The 18828-nt window shown below is 43.8% G+C and overlaps 1 protein-coding gene across 3 annotated transcripts in view; it reads left to right on the top strand.

Moving 5' to 3' along the window:
- The first annotated feature begins 3678 nt into the window (after positions 1–3678).
- Positions 3679–18828, top strand: part of UBAP1L (ubiquitin associated protein 1 like) — a 37263-nt gene continuing 22113 nt past the window's right edge. The window contains exons 1-3 of one of the 3 annotated variants that reach the window (XM_063448794.1): positions 3679–3802; positions 7241–7399; positions 14852–15592. In XM_063448794.1, coding sequence (XP_063304864.1) covers positions 7268–7399; positions 14852–15592 — 873 coding nt within the window. In that variant the 5' untranslated portion in view covers positions 3679–3802; positions 7241–7267. Of the gene's footprint in view, positions 3803–7240; positions 7400–13734; positions 14208–14851; positions 15593–18828 lie in introns of those variants that run through there. The other 2 variants (XM_063448795.1, XM_063448796.1) reach the window with 2 other exon arrangements.

The following is an 18828-nucleotide window of genomic DNA, read 5'->3' as shown; positions in this document are numbered from 1 at the left end:
GCTAAAGTAGCTATATTACTAATGTACTACTAGAACTAAAGGTGCAGTTACATTCTTTTTGGTAACTGAACACAAATGCTTCTTCTCATATCTACGGAAAGCATTAGCCCAGGCAGCACAGATGGGGCGAGCTGCTTAGCACCCTTATTCAGTGTTAAACCGTTAAAAAAAAATTGTATATCACTGAACAGAGGGACATCACTAGGGGACTCCAGACACTATTGCCAATCAGTTGTTCTTTCAACTTTAGATATAATAGGTAATACAAAACTGAGGTAAGTGGGATACTGTGCACCATTGAATTATTAATGTATCAGGTAGGATATTGATACAGCTGCAGCCGTGTATATGACAAATTATGATGTTGCAAACAAGAACATTTGGTGAATAGCCCTGATAAGAGTTTCTGGTTGTTTCAACAATTACATGATAGGGCTGCAAAAAAGAAAGACCTATGAGTATTAAACCCAGATGTGCATATCATGCTATTCTGGGAGGGTAGTCTGCAACGATCCGGTATTAAAGGGACACTATAGTCACCCAGACCACTTCAGCTCAATGAAGTGGTCTGGGTGCCAGGTCCCTCTAGGGCTAACCCTGCCTGCTGTAAACATAGCAGTATTCAGAGAAACTGCTATTTAGTTTCTGCTATCTAGTGGCTGTCTTCCATCTGCAAAGCATTGAAAAATGCTTTCCTATGGACACTTTGAATGCCGCGCATTCCGCTCAGCTGACGACGGCGGGGGAGGAGAGGTTAGGAAGTCTGGCGGTGGAAGAAGGTGAGTAACTGAAGGGGGTTTTAACCCCTTCAGCACCACGGTAGGGGGACCCCTGAGGTTGGGGGCACCCTCAGGGTACTATAGTGTCAGGAAAACCGATTTGTTTTCCTGACACTATAGTGATCCTTTAATTTATGTATACTATGTGTAAAAAATGTTTGCACATTTCAGGAATGCTTCTAAGTATATTTATTATATTTCCTTTACTTTACCAGACATCTAATGTTTGTAACTAAATTAATGAAAAATGTGCTTTATTATTATTATTCTAACTCTCCCCCCAGTAGGCTCCCAGCATCATAACTACAATGAGTTAAAGTGGTTATCTCACTTAAAGTTCAATTTTAAAAATGTTTGGAGGTCAAATTGGTGGATAAAAAGTGCCAAAAATGCATTTTATGCATAGACTTAATTTAATTAATTTGTTGGACACGAGTAGTCTAAGCGTTATAACTACAACATCCCATCCATGGTGGACCCAAGTAAAGGTCAAACCATTAGAAAATTGTGCATCTTCTTTTTTTTTAATTTTTTTAAATTCTTGATTTTTGTAGGGCTTAGAATTACAGTAGAGTAACACAAAATAGTCCATAACATGGCAAGCATTTACAGCACATTTTTTAAAAGGTCAGGTTTGGTCGGACTGTCTGTAACATGAGTGACATCCATGCTGGGAACTACATGAAGGAAAAATAGACGGTTTGAGTTATCTTATAAGCTTTCAGAGATCAAACGTGGTTGAGGCCTACGTGGTGCCTCTAGGGCTGAGTAGGTGTGTGAGCATTGTTTTAATAATAATAATGCCAGGTGCCTTAGGCCGAATATGTGACAGGTGAGAATATCTAGGGAGTTGAGTGGTTAAATAGCATGAAGCACAGCGAAGGTTGGTTGCCGGCATTATCAGTGTGAATGTGTCCGCTAGTCAGCATGTTGTGTGTGACATTTTCTTAAATACAAATGACATTCTATCACTGGACATTTATATGAGGCCTAGACAATTCAAATAAAAACAATAATTATAATAATAAGGCAGCGCAGTCATGCAACTCAGATTCAATCAACAGTGGGCTAATGTTAATTTGAGAATTGAAGAGAAAAAATTAAAAAAAATGATAAAAGAAGCCCAGGCTCTGCGCTACTTGGTAATGCCAGGCTCAGTCAACCGATGCCACTTAGCAGACTTTTGCCGGGTTCCAGCTGCTCCGCTATCCTGCTATGGTGTTTCCAGACGCTCTGTACACTGCAGGAGGTTTTTGTGACTGCGGGATCCGTGCCCCATTCCGGTAGGGCGGGCTTGCTAGCTTGAGGGGGGCCTTGTGAGGCGATGTTCAGCGGGTGGTGGTGTCTCCTTCGGGGTATACCCGGGTGAGGGTCTGCTGCTTGATAGTGTTGGCTGAAGAGGTGTGGTGCAGTTTGCCCGGGATCCCTCAGCCGTGTCCACTCCTGGGTTGATTCAAGGTGCCGCAGCCGTTTCCCAGGTAGGTTTAGTTTCACCTGGTGCTTGCGTGGGTGGGTTGCCACCTTTGGTGGCTTTTCTGGTTCTTCCTTTTTGCCGCCCCTGGCTCCGTTTGCATGCTTCCTTTACAAGTGGAGGTGTACGCTCGCGTCGGGGGTTTACTGGCACCTTGGTGGCGAACCTGTGTATCTTGGCCTGTTGCTCCCGGATTGCTATCTTCCTCCAAAACCTGGCGAATAGCTCATCTAGTCTGGCTTCAAGGTCGGTTTTCTCTATGTCTCGAGCACTCGTGGTGGCGGCCATTTTGCCTGGCTGCGTCGCCTCTCGCTGCTCATTAGATTCTACCCCAGAGGCCCGGGCAGGGAGGTTGCCCCTCAGGGCTGGACCGGGATGACCCCTGCCGGTCCAGGGGGGGAGCAGGGCATCAATGGGTCTGTGCCTCCAGTGTTTGGGCGAGGTTCCGCCTTCAGTAGGCCGCAGCTATCGATTTTGGGCTCTCGGTCGCCAACATTCTCGATTCTGGTATCGGGCTAATCACCAGGTCACCCCTGACAAAGGCAGTGCACCCCGGTTTATTTGGTTTCTCTAGTTTGGCAAGTGTTTGTAAGAAATCAGCAAGTAAAGCAGGAGCCCAGCTTTCATGCGTCCTCTCAGCTTGCTGGCTTGGCCCCGCCCCCGCATCTTCTTAAAGGACCACTCTAGGCACCCAGACCACTTCAGCTTAATGAAGTGGTCTGGGTGCCAGGTCCAGCTAGGGTTAACCCCATTTTTTTTTTATAAACATAGCAGTTTCAGAGAAACTGCTATGTTTATAAATTGATTAAGCCTTCCCTCTAATCCTCTAGTGGCTGTCTCATTGACAGCCGCTAGAGGCGCTTGCGTGATTCTCACTGTGAAAATCACAGTGAGAGCACGCAAGCGTCCATAGGAAAGCATTGTAAATGCTTTCCTATGCGATCGGCTGAATGCGCGCGCAGCTCTTGCCGCGCGTGCGCATTCAGCCGACGGAGAGGAGGAGGAGAGCTCCCCGCCCAGCGCTGGAAAAAGGTAAGTTTTACCCCTTTTCCCCTATCCAGAGCTGGGCGGGAGGGGGACCCTGAGGGTGGGGGCACCCTCAGGGCACTCTAGTGCCAGGAAAACGAGTGTCCGAAGCTGATTTACATTTATATATATATATATACACATTCTGAATAGATTTATGTATGAATACAGTATTAACCCCTTAAGGACACATGACATGTGTGACATGTCATGATTCCCTTTTATTCCGGAACTTTGGTCCTTAAGGGGTTAAACAATTAGTATGTCAATGGTCACATTCCTCTGCCACGCTGCTAGGGTTATATTAATAGGATTACATGGTTGGCAGTGAGTTGCATAACATATGTTCTGCAATCTGATGGAACTCCTGTGTGCTACATGTGGCATTGAGATTGCCTCACTAATCCTTTAGGCTGCTTATTTACTAAAGGATGGATGGAAACAGACCGTGCTAGTTTTACCTCCGTCTTTTCTGCAGACACCCAAAACATTCATTCTGCACAACCGTGGCAAGTTATCACAAAAGGTATGTAGACACCTTACATAGACTGCGATGTAAAAGTACTCTTCGTGGTTTGTACATTTTTGATGCTCTCCATAGTTTTACAGCACAGATTGTCTTGACTGTTTTTTGTTTTGTTTTGTTTTGTTTTGCAAATTGCAGCAATGGCTGTGGGCTATTTCTTGCTACTAAAAAGCTTGAGATTTTACTTCTCAATTACTGTGATTTTTAACAATCAAACTACTTGTAGTCAAAAACTATATTGAAAGAGCTATCTGTCAGTATTTTGGATTCATATAATTCCCGTGTAAAATACATGAACGGATTATGGAATTGGGAGCACATGAAGTACACATACTAGCAGCAATACTTTTAAGTTCTGCCAAGTTTTTTCAGGCATAATAACCTTCCTAAAAAATGGGAACGTGATTGTTAGGACTGAAGTTTTGCAAGTGACAGCCCTATCCCACTTAATGAAGATCTTGTGGGGTAAATCTTTTACAAGACAATTGTTGGGACAGAATGGACCACAGATTGGAACTCCTTTATCAGCTCTAATGACAAATTGGAGCTAATTAGGCTGTTGTCAAACTCCCTTGCTTTAGCTTTGTTTTGAAGAAATGTTAAATCCACATATCCAAAAACTGGGGCTTTGCTAACATACCCTTATCATTCATTGAATTCGACTAAGTATCTTGACACCTGCTTTGTAATGTATCTGCATGATTGATATGCTCACCCCAGCAGCAATAACATTAGAGTCTTTCAAATGGACTGGAGGGCTGTTTCATCAATGTATTGATAGCACTGGCTATGCCCTTTTAACTTCATGGGAGTTGTAGTTCTGAACAAACTTTGGGATCTAGTATATTTGTTCAGTGGGTTGATAAGATGCCGATATTACGGTTAAAATATTTTTTTAACATATAGATAAAATACAACTCTGTGCACAATGACTTCCATCGTTAGATGTTTTCAAGAGTAATTATGTAATTTTTTTTTTTGTTGTTGTTGGTGCAACCTCCTTCACCCAAGTAGTGAGTGTACATTCTATACTCCCTGTTTTTAATTAATAGCTATTTTAAAATGTCCAGTTACAAGCGATATTTTGGTTGGCCTAATGTTTCTAATACCCCACCTCCTATACTCTGTAAGCTCGTTTAAGCAGGGCCCTCTTCAACCTATTGTACCTGTAAGTTTTCTTGTAATTGTCCTATTTATTGTTACATCCTCCCCCCCCCCCCCTCAAAATATTGTAAAGCGCTATGGAAACTGTTGGCGCTATATAAATGGCAATAATAATAATAATATAATTATTTTATAATATTCTTTAGGGAGGTGCAACTGAAATAACCAAACTTGATATAAAAGAATAGTGCTGCACACCAAAAACGACTTAAAAAGTATTTATACAAAATAAATGAATTCATTATAATTTTACATCACCCAAAGAGCAAGAAACATTTCACAATAGCAGATGGCATTATTTACAAATAGAGCTGAGATTCCAAATGTTTTCTACCTCTATGTGTTACAGAGCATTGTTAATATGGTAATCATATCTTCCATTGTCTAGCCTTTTATTCATAGGCAGAAATATTAACAGAAGAGATCATGTAAAGATGCATTGGTTAGTGTTTCGTTTTGCTTTTATCACCAAGTGGCTGCAGGTGTTACGGAAGGATGGCTGGGTGTCACAGGAATTGCAGTTCTCAAGCATCTGGGGTGCAAAGGTTAACTGTCAGGGGTGGGTAAATGGTAGATCCCCAGTTTTTGCAGATCTCAAACTCTCACAATACTAGACAAGCAGGCAGAGTATCATGGAAGGCAGTGCTGCTGTTTGCCCAAACCTGGTTTAGCTTTTAATCAACAAGTTTATTTTGCAGTTTTGTTTCATAGAAACAGTATTTATAAAACCCTGTCTAAGAGAATGCTAGCATTCTGGAAATGTGTATTTCATATACATTGTAGTTATTTTCTACTGATCTGCCCTATTAAGTGAGTTTATCCTTTTAGTACTCTAATACTACTATAGCCTACTCCAATATTAACAAACATAATATTAGATGGTTTTCTTGTAGTAACATTCCTGCTTTATTGTAGTCAATTTCATGAGGCCTCAGCATTTGTAGCTGGAAAGGACTTGCCGTGGGTATTTGTTGACGTCTTGGTGGTTAAGGCTTTGAATCTGTCACTCAACCTAAGCCTTAAAGGGGTAGTAGGGGTAATACCATGCTGCTATTAGGACATAGATGCAGGCACCCTGGTGTTAATCAAACAGTTTTCAAGTGTTTTGACCAACCTAAGCCTGCCTTACTAATTTTCCATGCATTTGTGTTCGTGAAGATTTCCTGCGTTAGGAAATTTCCTTTATGTCATGCCATGGACTTCTAAGCAATTTGCAACTCTATGTATTTCTCCTTGTCCCCAAACCAGCTGCCGGGGAGCCCCAATGAACGAGGCAAGACAATGCAAGGTTCAAAGTGACTTCTGATATTTAATGGGCTGTGTAATAGGTTATATTCAGCAGGAAACAGGGGTGGTCGTTACAAGCATTATCCAATCCTAATAAAATAATCTATCTTATCTTAACATCTTAACCTATCGCAAGCTTGCAGGTGTATCTTCATGTTCGGGCCTTGTACAAAGCTAAGTTTCACTATAACTACGCACTTAAAATTAATATGCATACGCACTTAGAATTTAAAGATATTTACTACGCAGTTCTACATTACACATTACTATGCAGTTATGATCAAATGGAGAAACACAGGAAATAAGGCCAACATCAGAAACATACAGAATATAACACCTGTTACACAATATTCTACATCTCTTGTCTAGGGGTATATTCGCTAAGCATTGGATATAGATAAAGTATATTATTTCAAATAGCTGACATGTTCCAAGTTAGCCAATTTTAAACAGACTGAACATCCGGCCATCTGTAGCTTGAGCCTTGGGTCAGTATAGGCAAAGTGTATTATTCCCAACAATGTGTTAGTACATCGTTCTCGTTTTCCATGCATGTGTTATTAAAGACTCCTGTGTCACATGAGTAGGGATTTGGCTTCACCAATAAGGCTGCTGCAATTCAGTGTGACCTAGTCATCCTCATTGCAAATCTTTGCACAGATAACGAGGAAGCGAGGTTCATACTCATCTCTAATGCTGAGGAGTGCTGCAGAATCCCCTGTAATAAGCAACAGGAGTTATGGTGCTTGCAGTGTCCCGTCAAGAATGCAAATGTTAACACCATGGAAAGATTGTAACTGTGCTTTTTAACCCCTTAAGGACACATGACGTGTGACATGTCATGATTCCCTTTTATTCCAGAAGTTTGGTCCTTAAGGGGTTAAAGATATTTCAGCTGGGTCAATATGGAATTGTTATTGTCCCATTTTTACAAAACTATTTCTTTGTGTTTTTAAGTGAATTTGTCCGTTATTGCCTTCTTTTCAGGAACAAGCCTTGAAAATTCTCTTTGTGATGAGTTTCCTGGATGATATCCCATTCAAGCTTCATGATGAATTAAACAATGTTCCTCCTGCTGGAGACCGGCCGTTTTCTCCCATTAGTGTCAACATTCCAGACTGCAGCGAGATACTAGAAAGTACTGTGGTGAGTTAGGAACAAGTCCCAAGTTTAAAACTATCCCTAAAGGATTACTGTCATTTACTTGCACAAGAAGACATTCTAATGGAACCCAAGTGCCTGATCTGAGCTTGCACCTTGATCACATTGTGCAATGAACCTTAACAATGACATCCGGCCAACACATTCCTAATAAGCCACACAAGCAATTTTCCCCAGTTTGTGAAATTACTCATGTCTTATGCTGTTAATATTCTGTTATATTTGTCAAATAAAAACCTTCTGTCTGGAAAATTGTGCCATTATCACATTCAGCTAAAAACCAGGTTAGTGATCCTAATACAGGGCCAGCAACACTTTTTAAGACGTGTTCCATAATACAAATGTATATTATTATTAACATATATTTATATTGGGAAAACCTTTTTGCAGCATTAATACTTTATTAATGGTATGAAATCCTTTTGCACGGGGGGCGGGGGCCTGACCGCCAAGCAGCAAAGACGCATCTTGCATGAGCTCCTCACTATCATTACTGAAAAAGCGACTTTTAGCCCAAATTAACCCGAGACACAACTCCGCTAAAGCCTCACCTACCTTAGCACGGAGCAACGAGGTACTACCGAGGACAGAAGCTGCACCAAAGCCAACGAGCGGCACACTCTGAGCCATGCGGCCCGCTGACCACAGGGCGGGAGAGACGGCCGACCTCCCATCCCCAAGAGGCACAGATGCACATCATGTAGAGCAGGTACCCTGCAACCCCCCCCCCCTCTGGACCGGTGGAGGTAATCCCGGTCCAACCCTGGGGGACTACTCTGACCCACACCCCACGAGGAACAGAGGGACTATAACTAAGAGCACCTCTGCCGACTCAGCCGGCATGGCGGACGCCAAGAGGAACCCAGACACTACAGCAATATGGGCGGACATAGAGGTCAGACTGGACAGAGCCTTCACAACATTCTGGAGTAAACTGGAAGAGAGGCTGCAGCTCCAGGCTCAACAGCACCCAAACAAGCACTCACCTTCAACGGCGCCACCAAACAAGCGACTAAACAGACGACGGACACCTGCACAGCCTTGCCAGCCTCCCACCACTCTTCTGGGCTGAGGGCCCGCCTGGACCGTTCCAAGCAGAGACGCACCCATGAATCGGGCTGGAGGACCCAGAGTCAGACGGCAACACAGAGCGACAAGCTGGAAGCTCTCCAACGGCCGACATACCATCCAGGTTCTTCATCGCTGGGACTCACGAAACTGGGCAGGCTGACCGGCTGCGCCGAGTGTGACTCTAACATGCCCCTGAAAGGCATTGGCTGACGGACACCTGGGCTAACCACATGTGAGGCACCAGTTATACTCACAGGCAAATGCCAACCGGAGTCCCACGCCTATCACAAGGGGCCCCATGAGGGAGACCCTTTATACAGACAAGCACCCTCTACTATATACATTTACTGTATTTTCATGTATTGTCCTGCTGTGCTTTCAACCTTACTATAATAGACCACACCAAGCCTGCATGTTCACTAAAGGAAAGGCTCGCAACACACACATCAAGCTACTGATGCACACATATAACACACTGATTACAACCTACTTGTAGCTGCAGCTTTGGTGGCTTGCACACTTTGATAAAACTAACAGACCTCACCTGACTGTGCTATAGTTCTCTAGAGAATGTTTGAATAGCACGAGGATTGCCTTTGAGGTACACCATGCGAGTCTGTTATTCTAAAAGCAGAGCAAAATTAATTTTTTTTAAATAAAATAATAATGCAATAACGCCCCAGGAAATTACCATGCTGGCACTGCACTAGTGTTTTTAGCATGTTCAGACCCAAAGGTAGCCCTTTTGATCTGTCTAGCATGCACTGTAAGCGCTGGCCTATGTACTCCTACTCATATATAAAAGTTAACACATAACCTGCCTAACATGTATTAGAAACAGGGACCCATAGCTTTTCATAGTAGTGCTTATTACTAAAATTGGCTATAGGAATCTAACAGCCAGTTTCTTGGGGCGACCCAGCGTGGCACGTTTTCTGCAATGGGTTTGGCACAGGCTTGCTCTCTTAACCCGCATGAGCAGAAGGGCACCCACAGTACTAACCTGACCTCTACCACTTAGTTGACCCAAAAGTTATGCAGGTTTGTGAACCACGTTCAAGTTACTGTTTACCCATGTTATGCATAGTCTGACATACAATATATTATAAAATGTGCAATGTTATTAGATGCCATACAACTGTCTACATGTCGATCACTTGGCGGGCAATAGCTGCTGTGGCATTGCTCGTATCTATGTATTCTATATGCACAAAAAAAATAAAGAATAAAAAAAAAAAAAATTGGAAATCCTTTTGCACAGGCCAAGACAAACTGATTTATTAGTATTTATATAATGTACTCCTAACATATTCTGCAGTACTTTTCCAATTATACTAAGTGGATATTTGACAAGTAAGATGAGGTGAAGAAGGCTTTACTCACACAAGCTTACAATCTAGGAGGATTTGAAGTCGATGGATATATATTACACCTCTTGCCCAGTGACACACCTAGTGAGTCTGACTGACCAGGACTCGAAGTTTCCCGTTGCTAGGGCAGTGATCTATAAACATTTTTTTTTAAATTTCATTCTTCAACTGTAGCGATAAAAGGTTCTAAGCAGTAAATATAATTTTTATATACTGTTTATTGCAATATATTTCATTATCTTATTGTATATTATCCTTTGCTCATTAGTGCCATGCTCACAGGTCTGTAGGTGTTGCAACTGGCCTCCAGTTCAACCTTCCTCATACCCCTGTGTTAAGTGATTGACTTTGCTTGTAGACATTTCCAAACAGGACAATCCTCTTCTATAACCCCAACATGCTAGCTTCACCGTCAGAATATCGATATCCAGAAAGTTATCACATCACTTCCTGTACGAGAATTTGGTCACTTAATACTTGGCATAGGGGACTATTAGGAGAGTTCTTTGATAGTTGAGGGAGGGGATACTATTATAAAATTTCTGAAAATCATGTATAGATTATTTTATGTTCTTAATAGAGTATAAGTCTACCATGTCTACCAAGTCACCCATGATAGATACACTTTAACCCCTTAAGGACACATGACATGTGTGACATGTCATGATTCCCTTTTATTCCAGAAGTTTGGTCCTTAAGGGGTTAAACATTGGCTGATGACGAATTATTGCATGCTTTCGCCAAATTATCCGAGTTAAAAAAATATATTGCGGGGGCGGAGCCTAGCTTCTAAGCTGAGTGGACGTGCTGCAACCAAGTTCCCGCTCAAGCTACTTGTTTTTGGGGGTGAACACCCCAATAATCGGCACGCACGGGTCCACTCTGAAGGGTTAGAACCGCACGGCACGGGGGACACCCGGACACAGCTTTGGACTCACTATTCACTATTTTTGAACAACCGGGGACCCAACCTGCGGTAACAGAGGCCTGCAAGACGGCGTGCAGAGGAGAGACGGCCGCTCTCCTCTCTTCCTGCCTGCTACAGGACCACCTCGACCCTCAAGCCTTCGAACCCCCCCCCCCCTTGGAACCGGTGGGGGATATCCCGGTCCTCGCTGTGAGCCCAGAGCGACCCATTCAAAATGTGAACTAACCTATCTACAAACTCCAGGGCCAGCGACACACGAGGCACAGACAAAATGGCGGCAGAGTGCCAAACACGGCAGTGGAATCAAGCCACAACCCCAAAGCTCAGCACTGCTAATAGCAATGACCTTGAGAAGCGCCTCGATGATTTATTCCAAGCATTCTGGGAGAACCTACAGAACCGTGCTCGGAGAGCAGCGACTGGGTGGCGAAACCGTGTAGGAGCGGGTGAGAGGAGCCACAGGCGACAGCAAAAGGGGGAACAAGGTTCGAGCGTAGCACCGAACCACCTGCTGACACTCACACACCCTGGCCCACCACAACCACCCGGGGACTCACCCCTGCAACCGAGTCGGGTCCCAACGTGCAACAAGAAACCAAGCCCCCAGAGGAAACAGGGCCGGTTACTGAACCGCAACTCCCCAAGACAGGCTGCCGCGGCGGCCCCCACTCGACGCCATGGCAAACAGAAGAAGGGCAAATGCCACTCATCTGCATGGATCTCTCCGCACCCACAGGCCCGACCAGAGGCTATGGTGACCCGGTGGAGAAGACCCTGGCGCCGCGGACAGCAACAACGCCATCTTGAGCCGGCTGCCAAGAGACCCGCACTGGAACAACAGGGAATGGTAACTGAGGGCAGCGTTCGGGAGGCCAAGGGATTGAGCACTCAAGAGAACACTCAGAAACTGTTGCAGCACCCGACCGACCCAGCGCACTGCAGGGCTGCCATGGAGGACACTCTTATAACAACCGTTGGCATGGGCTAAGTTACTTTGCAGGACTCAATGCCTACCTGACCTGCCCAGACCGACTGCAGACCAACACCTAATATACATCCACATGACCTGAAGACCTACACACAACTACACAGGTAGACATGACATACATCCAGATGCCTTATAGCCCACCTACATCACACCGCACTGCCAACTAACCCAACAAACAACGGTTTACTCATGACTTTTCTTGTTTAATGTTTAATTTTACTGTTTTGATCTTATACTTGAAATTCCAGCTTGAAACAATACCTGTATAGAACCACTCACATGTCCAACCGACCCACTTAGGCAACACAACCTGCCACACGTAACGTTATATCAGGACATGGACGACCAGCCTGTTACCTTATTGATAAATTTAAAAAATTTGCACGATTGTCATATGCCTTATACTCTGCCTTGCCTGTATGCCAGAATCCTTGTTACGCTGTTGGGGTATAGCAAGAGCAGATGTGTAATCCATGCATAACAAAAATAAAGAATTAAAAAAAATATATATATATATCTTGCAAGACTAATTTTCAAACTACATTTCAAATGTTTTGTCATAACTCACAGTTTAATGTTTGGCCCAGTATAATGCTAAATTAGTTCTTCCTATATAAATAGAGGAAATATGTGAATTTGGCATTGTATACCAATGAGAAGGGCAATGGGAACAGAAGAGCTGCTTGCGCTGCAAACCTTCTATTTTAACTGAAGGTGGCACCATACGACCAAATGAAATACAGGGCATATAGACCACAAAAAAAAAAAACACATTGCAATTATCTTAAAGCACAGTTCAACATGAAAACTGTAACATTTTTGATCAATCTAGCTGATAAACTGGACAAAAACCAACACCTCCATATTTGGATATTTTCTGAATTGTTTCAAACTACTTGCATTTCGATCTCTCGCTTCTTGTGTTATTATGCATACAATAGAAAGATACATTATGGTATATGAGTGCCTCAGCTACCCATGGATCATTTAAAAACGTTACAGTTTTGGCTCCTAGGCACTTGCAAGCAATATTTCTATGATATTCAGCCTGACAATGGTTCCACAAGTATCTACCATTGCTCTAATCCTTCCACAAACTTATCCTTCCCACCCAGTTGCCTTGGAAAAGGATTGATCTGGAGCAATGACTGATAAAACTGTGTTATTACTAATGTTACACCTAAAGTCCTGAAAATAACAATTGTATTTTGGAACTATAGGTTCCCTCCTAGGTTTTCTCTGTCAATATCAGCATTGAGGCTGACATCACTTGTGATTATGGTCCAATCCAATGCTACTCATAGAGAAGCATTGGGGACGGGAACGCAAGCATTGAAAGTCACACTGGTTCTCCAATCAAATGCTGTTATCCAAATTTTACTCTGTTATCAAGAGGGAAGCATCTCGTGAAGACAGCCAATAGAGGAGCGCTTAAATCTTTAATGTAAGTGTAAGCGTTTTTACAAAACGGCAATATTTTACATTAGACGGTTAAAACTAAAGAACCACTGCACCGGGTCCACTTCATTGAAATGAAGCCTGTGTGACTTTACTTGTCCTATCAAGTACACATCTTTTCAATTTCATACTTTACAGTCATGTTCTTTAATTTTTTGTTATCCTTTTATTTAATTCATACATTAAAGGGAAGGACTAGATGAAAAACTATTTTTGAATGGACTTCAACAAGGCAATTAATGGATTTAGAAAAAAAAAATAGAAAAGTTACAGAAAGCAACTAAACTAATCTATAATCTAACAAAAAACAGAGAATAGAGTCAGCGCTAATATATCAGAAAGATATTTTAATCCATTGATAAAGCCTAAATTGGTGAAACGCGTTTGGATATTGTACTGCTTTTAAATTACTGTTAATAAATAGATTTTGGTCATTTTATTCTTTTGTACCATTATCTTTTATTTACTTTTTTATTTGATTTATTATTTATTTTAAACTACCTGGCTTTTTACCCGATTATCTCCTATACTCCAAAGAATCCTTAGGTGGGGATTATACCACCCGTACCTGTATCATAGAGCAGTTAGCCTGCCCTATACATTGTGAGTATATTTTATATACCTGCATTATTTTACTGAGAGCACTATTGCTGTTTTATTATCTTCTCCCTGAGATCCTGTTACCATCTTAAGAACCATTTCAAGATCGCTCACCACATATCCCAGAGGCGGGGATTATACCGCTGTATGCCTACTACACTAGAGCTAGTATAAGCTCTCTTAAATGTGAGTGGATCTACTATATTTAAATACTTTTATCCACTTTTGGAATATACTGCACCATCACTGTTTTTTGTTTTATCTCCCCCCCTGGCTGTCTGTCACTACACCGAAGAGAATACTCACCGCATATCCCATAAGCGGGGATCATACCGCTGCAAGCTATTCATACCAGAGCTGGATTAAGCTCTACAAAAAGTGAGTATTATCTCTCCTATTTTATTTGGATACCTTTTGGATCACCCTTTATCATTATTATCTTCATCATTCATCGCCCTCCTCCATATATCTGCAAGGAGCGATACCCTACAACTTCAGAGACCAACATAGGACCAAAGTTCCATTATACTGGACTCTATTTCAATATTATTACCATAACCAGGACTTTTAATTCCATTTACTTTGCCCACCGGCGCGGTCCCATTCCTTTGTTTGTTAATCTATAATCTAAGTGTCAAGATGCACTCCTCCTCTGTGTAGCCAAATTTAATCCAATGCAATACAAACCAATGGCTTCTTTATGAGAAGCATTAGCTGTGTTCTGTGTCATTATGCTGTGAGTGACGATGCTAAATGTGAAAACCTTCAAAAATGAAAGATCTTGATGAAGAAAGTGCCTGTCGTTTTGACAGCCGCTGGAGAAGAATTTTTGGACAAATGTACACATTGCCATTTCTAAGAAATGTCAATATTTTACATAGTTCAAAAAAGGGACTGGGTCCTATCCCCAAAGCTTGTTCATTAAGATGGAGTGGTTTTGATACTTAGAGTGTAAATCTTGGATATTTTAATTCTATTTTCCATTCCTTACTGTAACATTTCCTATTATGTCTTCTCTGCAGCCTGATTTCTCAATGGAGAGCAAGGTGTTGGACTGGGTGGCAGGAATGTATGGTCGAAATGTTCAAACTGCTGTCAGGCCATCTGCTCCCCCTTACTGGATGCTTCAAGATGGAAGAAATAACTCACCAACCAGACGCAGCAGTTCTCAACAAAGGGTCACTTTACCTACACGCAAATGCAGGAGTCTTAGCACGGCTGAGATCAATCCCATCCGCACATGGAACAGCTGGGGGACGGGGACACAAGCAAACTTTGAAAAGAGTGGATGCTTTGAGGAAGATGGCTACTCTGAGGATGATGAGTATTCTTCATCTGAGGAGAGTGAAATGGAAACTCGTCAGAGAGAAGCCAGAGCTCGATCTTGTAAGTCAAGTCCTCAGCCTCAAAGATCTCCACGACCACGTACCTCACCCTTTGTGCCAAGCCCACCATCCCGATGTCAGTGCGCACATATAGGATCACCACCTTGCAATGTGAAGAAAAGGAAGTCATTAACCCTTCTGAACAGTACCAGGAGTGAGCTTGAAGCAGCTAACAAGAGAATTGCAGCTCTGGTGCACCCTCACAAGGGTAGCTCAGATGGAAGAGGACCTGCCCAAAACCAGCACATTAGAAGCAACCGTTATGTACTACCTTTCCAACCAACACCACCTCCTCCTCCTACCCATTGCAACTGTTCCAAACGACCATACAGTGCAGGTTCCATTCCACCTATACCCAGTCACAAAACAACCACAACGGTAAGACTTAAGTATAGCTGGAAGTCATAAACCGTGCTGGTAGATAAAGTAGGCTTTATTTTTTTTTCTCTTACGCATTAAATAAAGCAATACACTTTATACAGGGCTGGGCAATTATATAATATTTAGCAGCATATTAATTATATTTAATTTACGAAGGAGATAGGGAGGTAGTACGAGTTTCACATTTTTATAACGACAACACAAGCTATGAAAAACATAACTTGCACACAGAAATGATCCCGACAAGTGCAATAAACAATGTGCAGGTCTACATTGTCTTCGGGTGGGAGCCCTGACCAGGGCAATGTGAGCAATCCCTTTGAATCCCGTATAGGCCTAGTTATCGCATTGACCAGGCAGTAGAGATATTGTACAAGCGAATTGGATCACAAAGCTGTCTATACACATGAATTAAGGAGCACGTCCCATTAAATCACTTAGCTAGCTATACCTGCTGAGTGCCCACCTCCCATATTGGTACTTTGCTGGGCCATCAGGCTTTGCTCTCTGGGCCCGAATGCCAAACAGCAACTTTTAGTGGGCATCCTCAGCGTGAAGCCACCAACTCATCAGTGGTTATAACCTCCTGCAATCTTTTAGCTAGAGTATTGCATAAATTCCATACTACACTTTGGACTTGAAAAGGGTCATGTGTGAACCAATTAAACCCTCTGAGATGATGCATTAGAGAGCCATATTATTTCATATTCCTGCTTGTCATATTTGTTTCAGTGGATAACATTGACAGTGGTACCAATATACATAGGGATATAATTGCTAAACAGTGCACAGAGGGGACAGTATCCAATCTGCAAAATTAGCTTTTTAGTTTGTAACAGAACATCGTCCTCACCTTTTAAGAAAGTGGCACAATTACTATATTTGTATGTGCGTAATTCAGTTAATAATAATAATCTCAAAAGATCAATTTAACTTTCATCTAACCAAGCCATAATAGGTAAAACTTTATTTAGCACAGCTTGTGTCAGTGTTTCATCGAGAACGCAGCTATTTTGGATTTGCATTTATTTTTTCAAACTCTCGCTCAGTTACTGATAAACACATCGGATCCAGAGAGAGTGTGTTGCCAGCAGTCAATCAAAAGGGTGATTGCTGCTAGCTTTCCACTGAGTAACAAAGAGGAAACTATTCTTTGGATTTTCCACTGTTACTAAGGGCCCATGAACAAGCAAAACCCTTTATTCATTTTTTAATTTTGGTTTATTATATTGTGTTTGAATGCTACTGCCATCTGCTGGGGTGCTCAACTACTCCCATAAACAATTAATGCTACTTTCCATAGACCGTCAATGTATTTATTTTAAAGATATTTTATAGTTCTAGTTTCAAAGATATTTAGCATGCGTTACATTTATTTCTGTAGATTGGAGGTATGTTAAAAGTTCAGTAATTAAACAGACAGAACAGAAGGGACAATGCAGTGGTCATATTATAGGTTCTCCCTGACTGTAATGCATACAATATGATGAGGATCAGAGGCGGCTCTAGACTTTATGAGGCCTTAGGCGAAACGCAAACATGAGGCCCCACTAACAAAAAAGTGTCACATATACACATTGACGCACTGTCTACCTGTGTATGTGCCTGAGAGTGTGTCTGACAGAGAGTATCCTTGTGTGTGCGAATGTATGTCTCTGTGAGCATGTTTTTGTCTGAGACCCTATGTGTATGGGGTAGCTGATGGTGAGAGGGAGCGGGGGGTGTGATGGTGAGAGGGAGTGGACGGTGATGGTGAGAGGGAGCGGGGGGTTGATGGTAATGTGAGAGGGAGCAGGGGGTGATAGTAATGTGAGAGTGAGAGGGGGTAATGTGAGAGTGAGAGGGGGTAATGTGAGAGTGAGGGGGTTAATGTGAGAGTGAGGGGGTTAATGTGAGAGTGAGGGGGTTAATGTGAGAGTGAGAGGGGGTAATGTGAGAGTGAGGGGGGTTAATGTGAGAGTGAGAGGGGGTAATGTGAGTGAGAGGGGGTAATGTGAGAGTGAGAGGGGGGTAATGTGAGAGTGAGAGGGGGGGTAATGTGAGAGTGAGAGGGGGGTAATGTGAGAGTGAGGTAATGTGAGAGTGAGGTAATGTGAGAGTGAGGGGGGGTAATGTGAGAGTGAGGGGGGGTAATGTGAGAGTGAGAGGGGGTAATGTGAGAGTGAGAGGGGGGTAATGTGAGAGTGAGAGGGGGGTAATGTGAGAGTGAGAGGGGGGTAATGTGAGAGTGAGAGGGGGGTAATGTGAGAGTGAGAGGGGGGTAATGTGAGAGTGAGAGGGGGTAATGTGAGAGTGAGAGGGGGTAATGTGAGAGTGAGAGGGGGTAATGTGAGAGTGGGGGGGTAATGTGAGAGTGGGGGGGCTAATGTGAGAGTGAGAGGGGGGTGATGGTGAGTGGGGGGAAGCTGAGGTTGGTGACGGAGGGTTATGCTGAGGGTGGTGATGCTGAGGGTGGTGGGGGGTGATGCTGAGGGGGGTGGTGGGGGGTGATGCTGAGGGGTGGTGAAGCTGAGGGTGGGGTGAGGCTGAGGGTGGTGGGGGGTTATGGGGGATGGTGAGGCTGAGGGTGGTGGGGGTGAGGCTGAGGGTGGTGGGGGGTGAGGCTGAGGGTGGTGGGGGGTGAGGCTGAGGGTGGTGGGGGTGGGGGTGAGGCTGAGGGTTGGCAGGGGTGAAGCTGAGGGTGGGCAGGGGTGAAGCTGAGGGTGGGCAGGGGTGAAGCTGAGGGTGGTGGGGGGTGGTGGTGGTGGGGGGTGATGGTGATGGTGGTGGTGGTGGGTGTAGCTGAGGGTGGTGGGGGTGAGGCTGAGGGTGGTGGGGGTGAGGCTGAGGGTGGTGGGGGTGATGGTGGGGAGGGGTGATGGTGGTGGGGGGTGATGGTGGTGGGGGTTAAGCTGAGGGTGGTGGGGGGTGAGGCTGAGGGTGGTGATGGTGGGTGATGGTGGTGGGGAATGAGGCTGAGGTTGGTGGGGGGTGATGGTGACGGTGGTGGGGGGGTGAAGCTGATGGTGGTGGTGGGTGTAGCTGAGGGTGGTGGGGTGATGGTGAGGGTGGTGGGGGTGATGGTGGTGGGGGTGATGGTGGTGGGTGGTGAGGCTGAGGGTGGTGGGTGGTGAGGCTGAGGGTGGTGGGGGGTGAGGCTGAGGGTGGGGAGATGGTGGTGGGGGTGAGGCTGAGGGTGGGGTGATGGTGGTGGGGTGAGGCTGAGGGTGGTGGGGGTGGGGGGTTAAGCTGAG

The sequence above is a fragment of the Pelobates fuscus genome, chromosome 3, assembly GCF_036172605.1.
Source record: "Pelobates fuscus isolate aPelFus1 chromosome 3, aPelFus1.pri, whole genome shotgun sequence".
NCBI classification, from domain to species: Eukaryota; Metazoa; Chordata; class Amphibia; order Anura; family Pelobatidae; genus Pelobates; species Pelobates fuscus.
The sequence above is the reverse complement of the archived record's forward strand: the minus strand, read 5'-3'. Positions and strand labels throughout refer to the sequence as shown.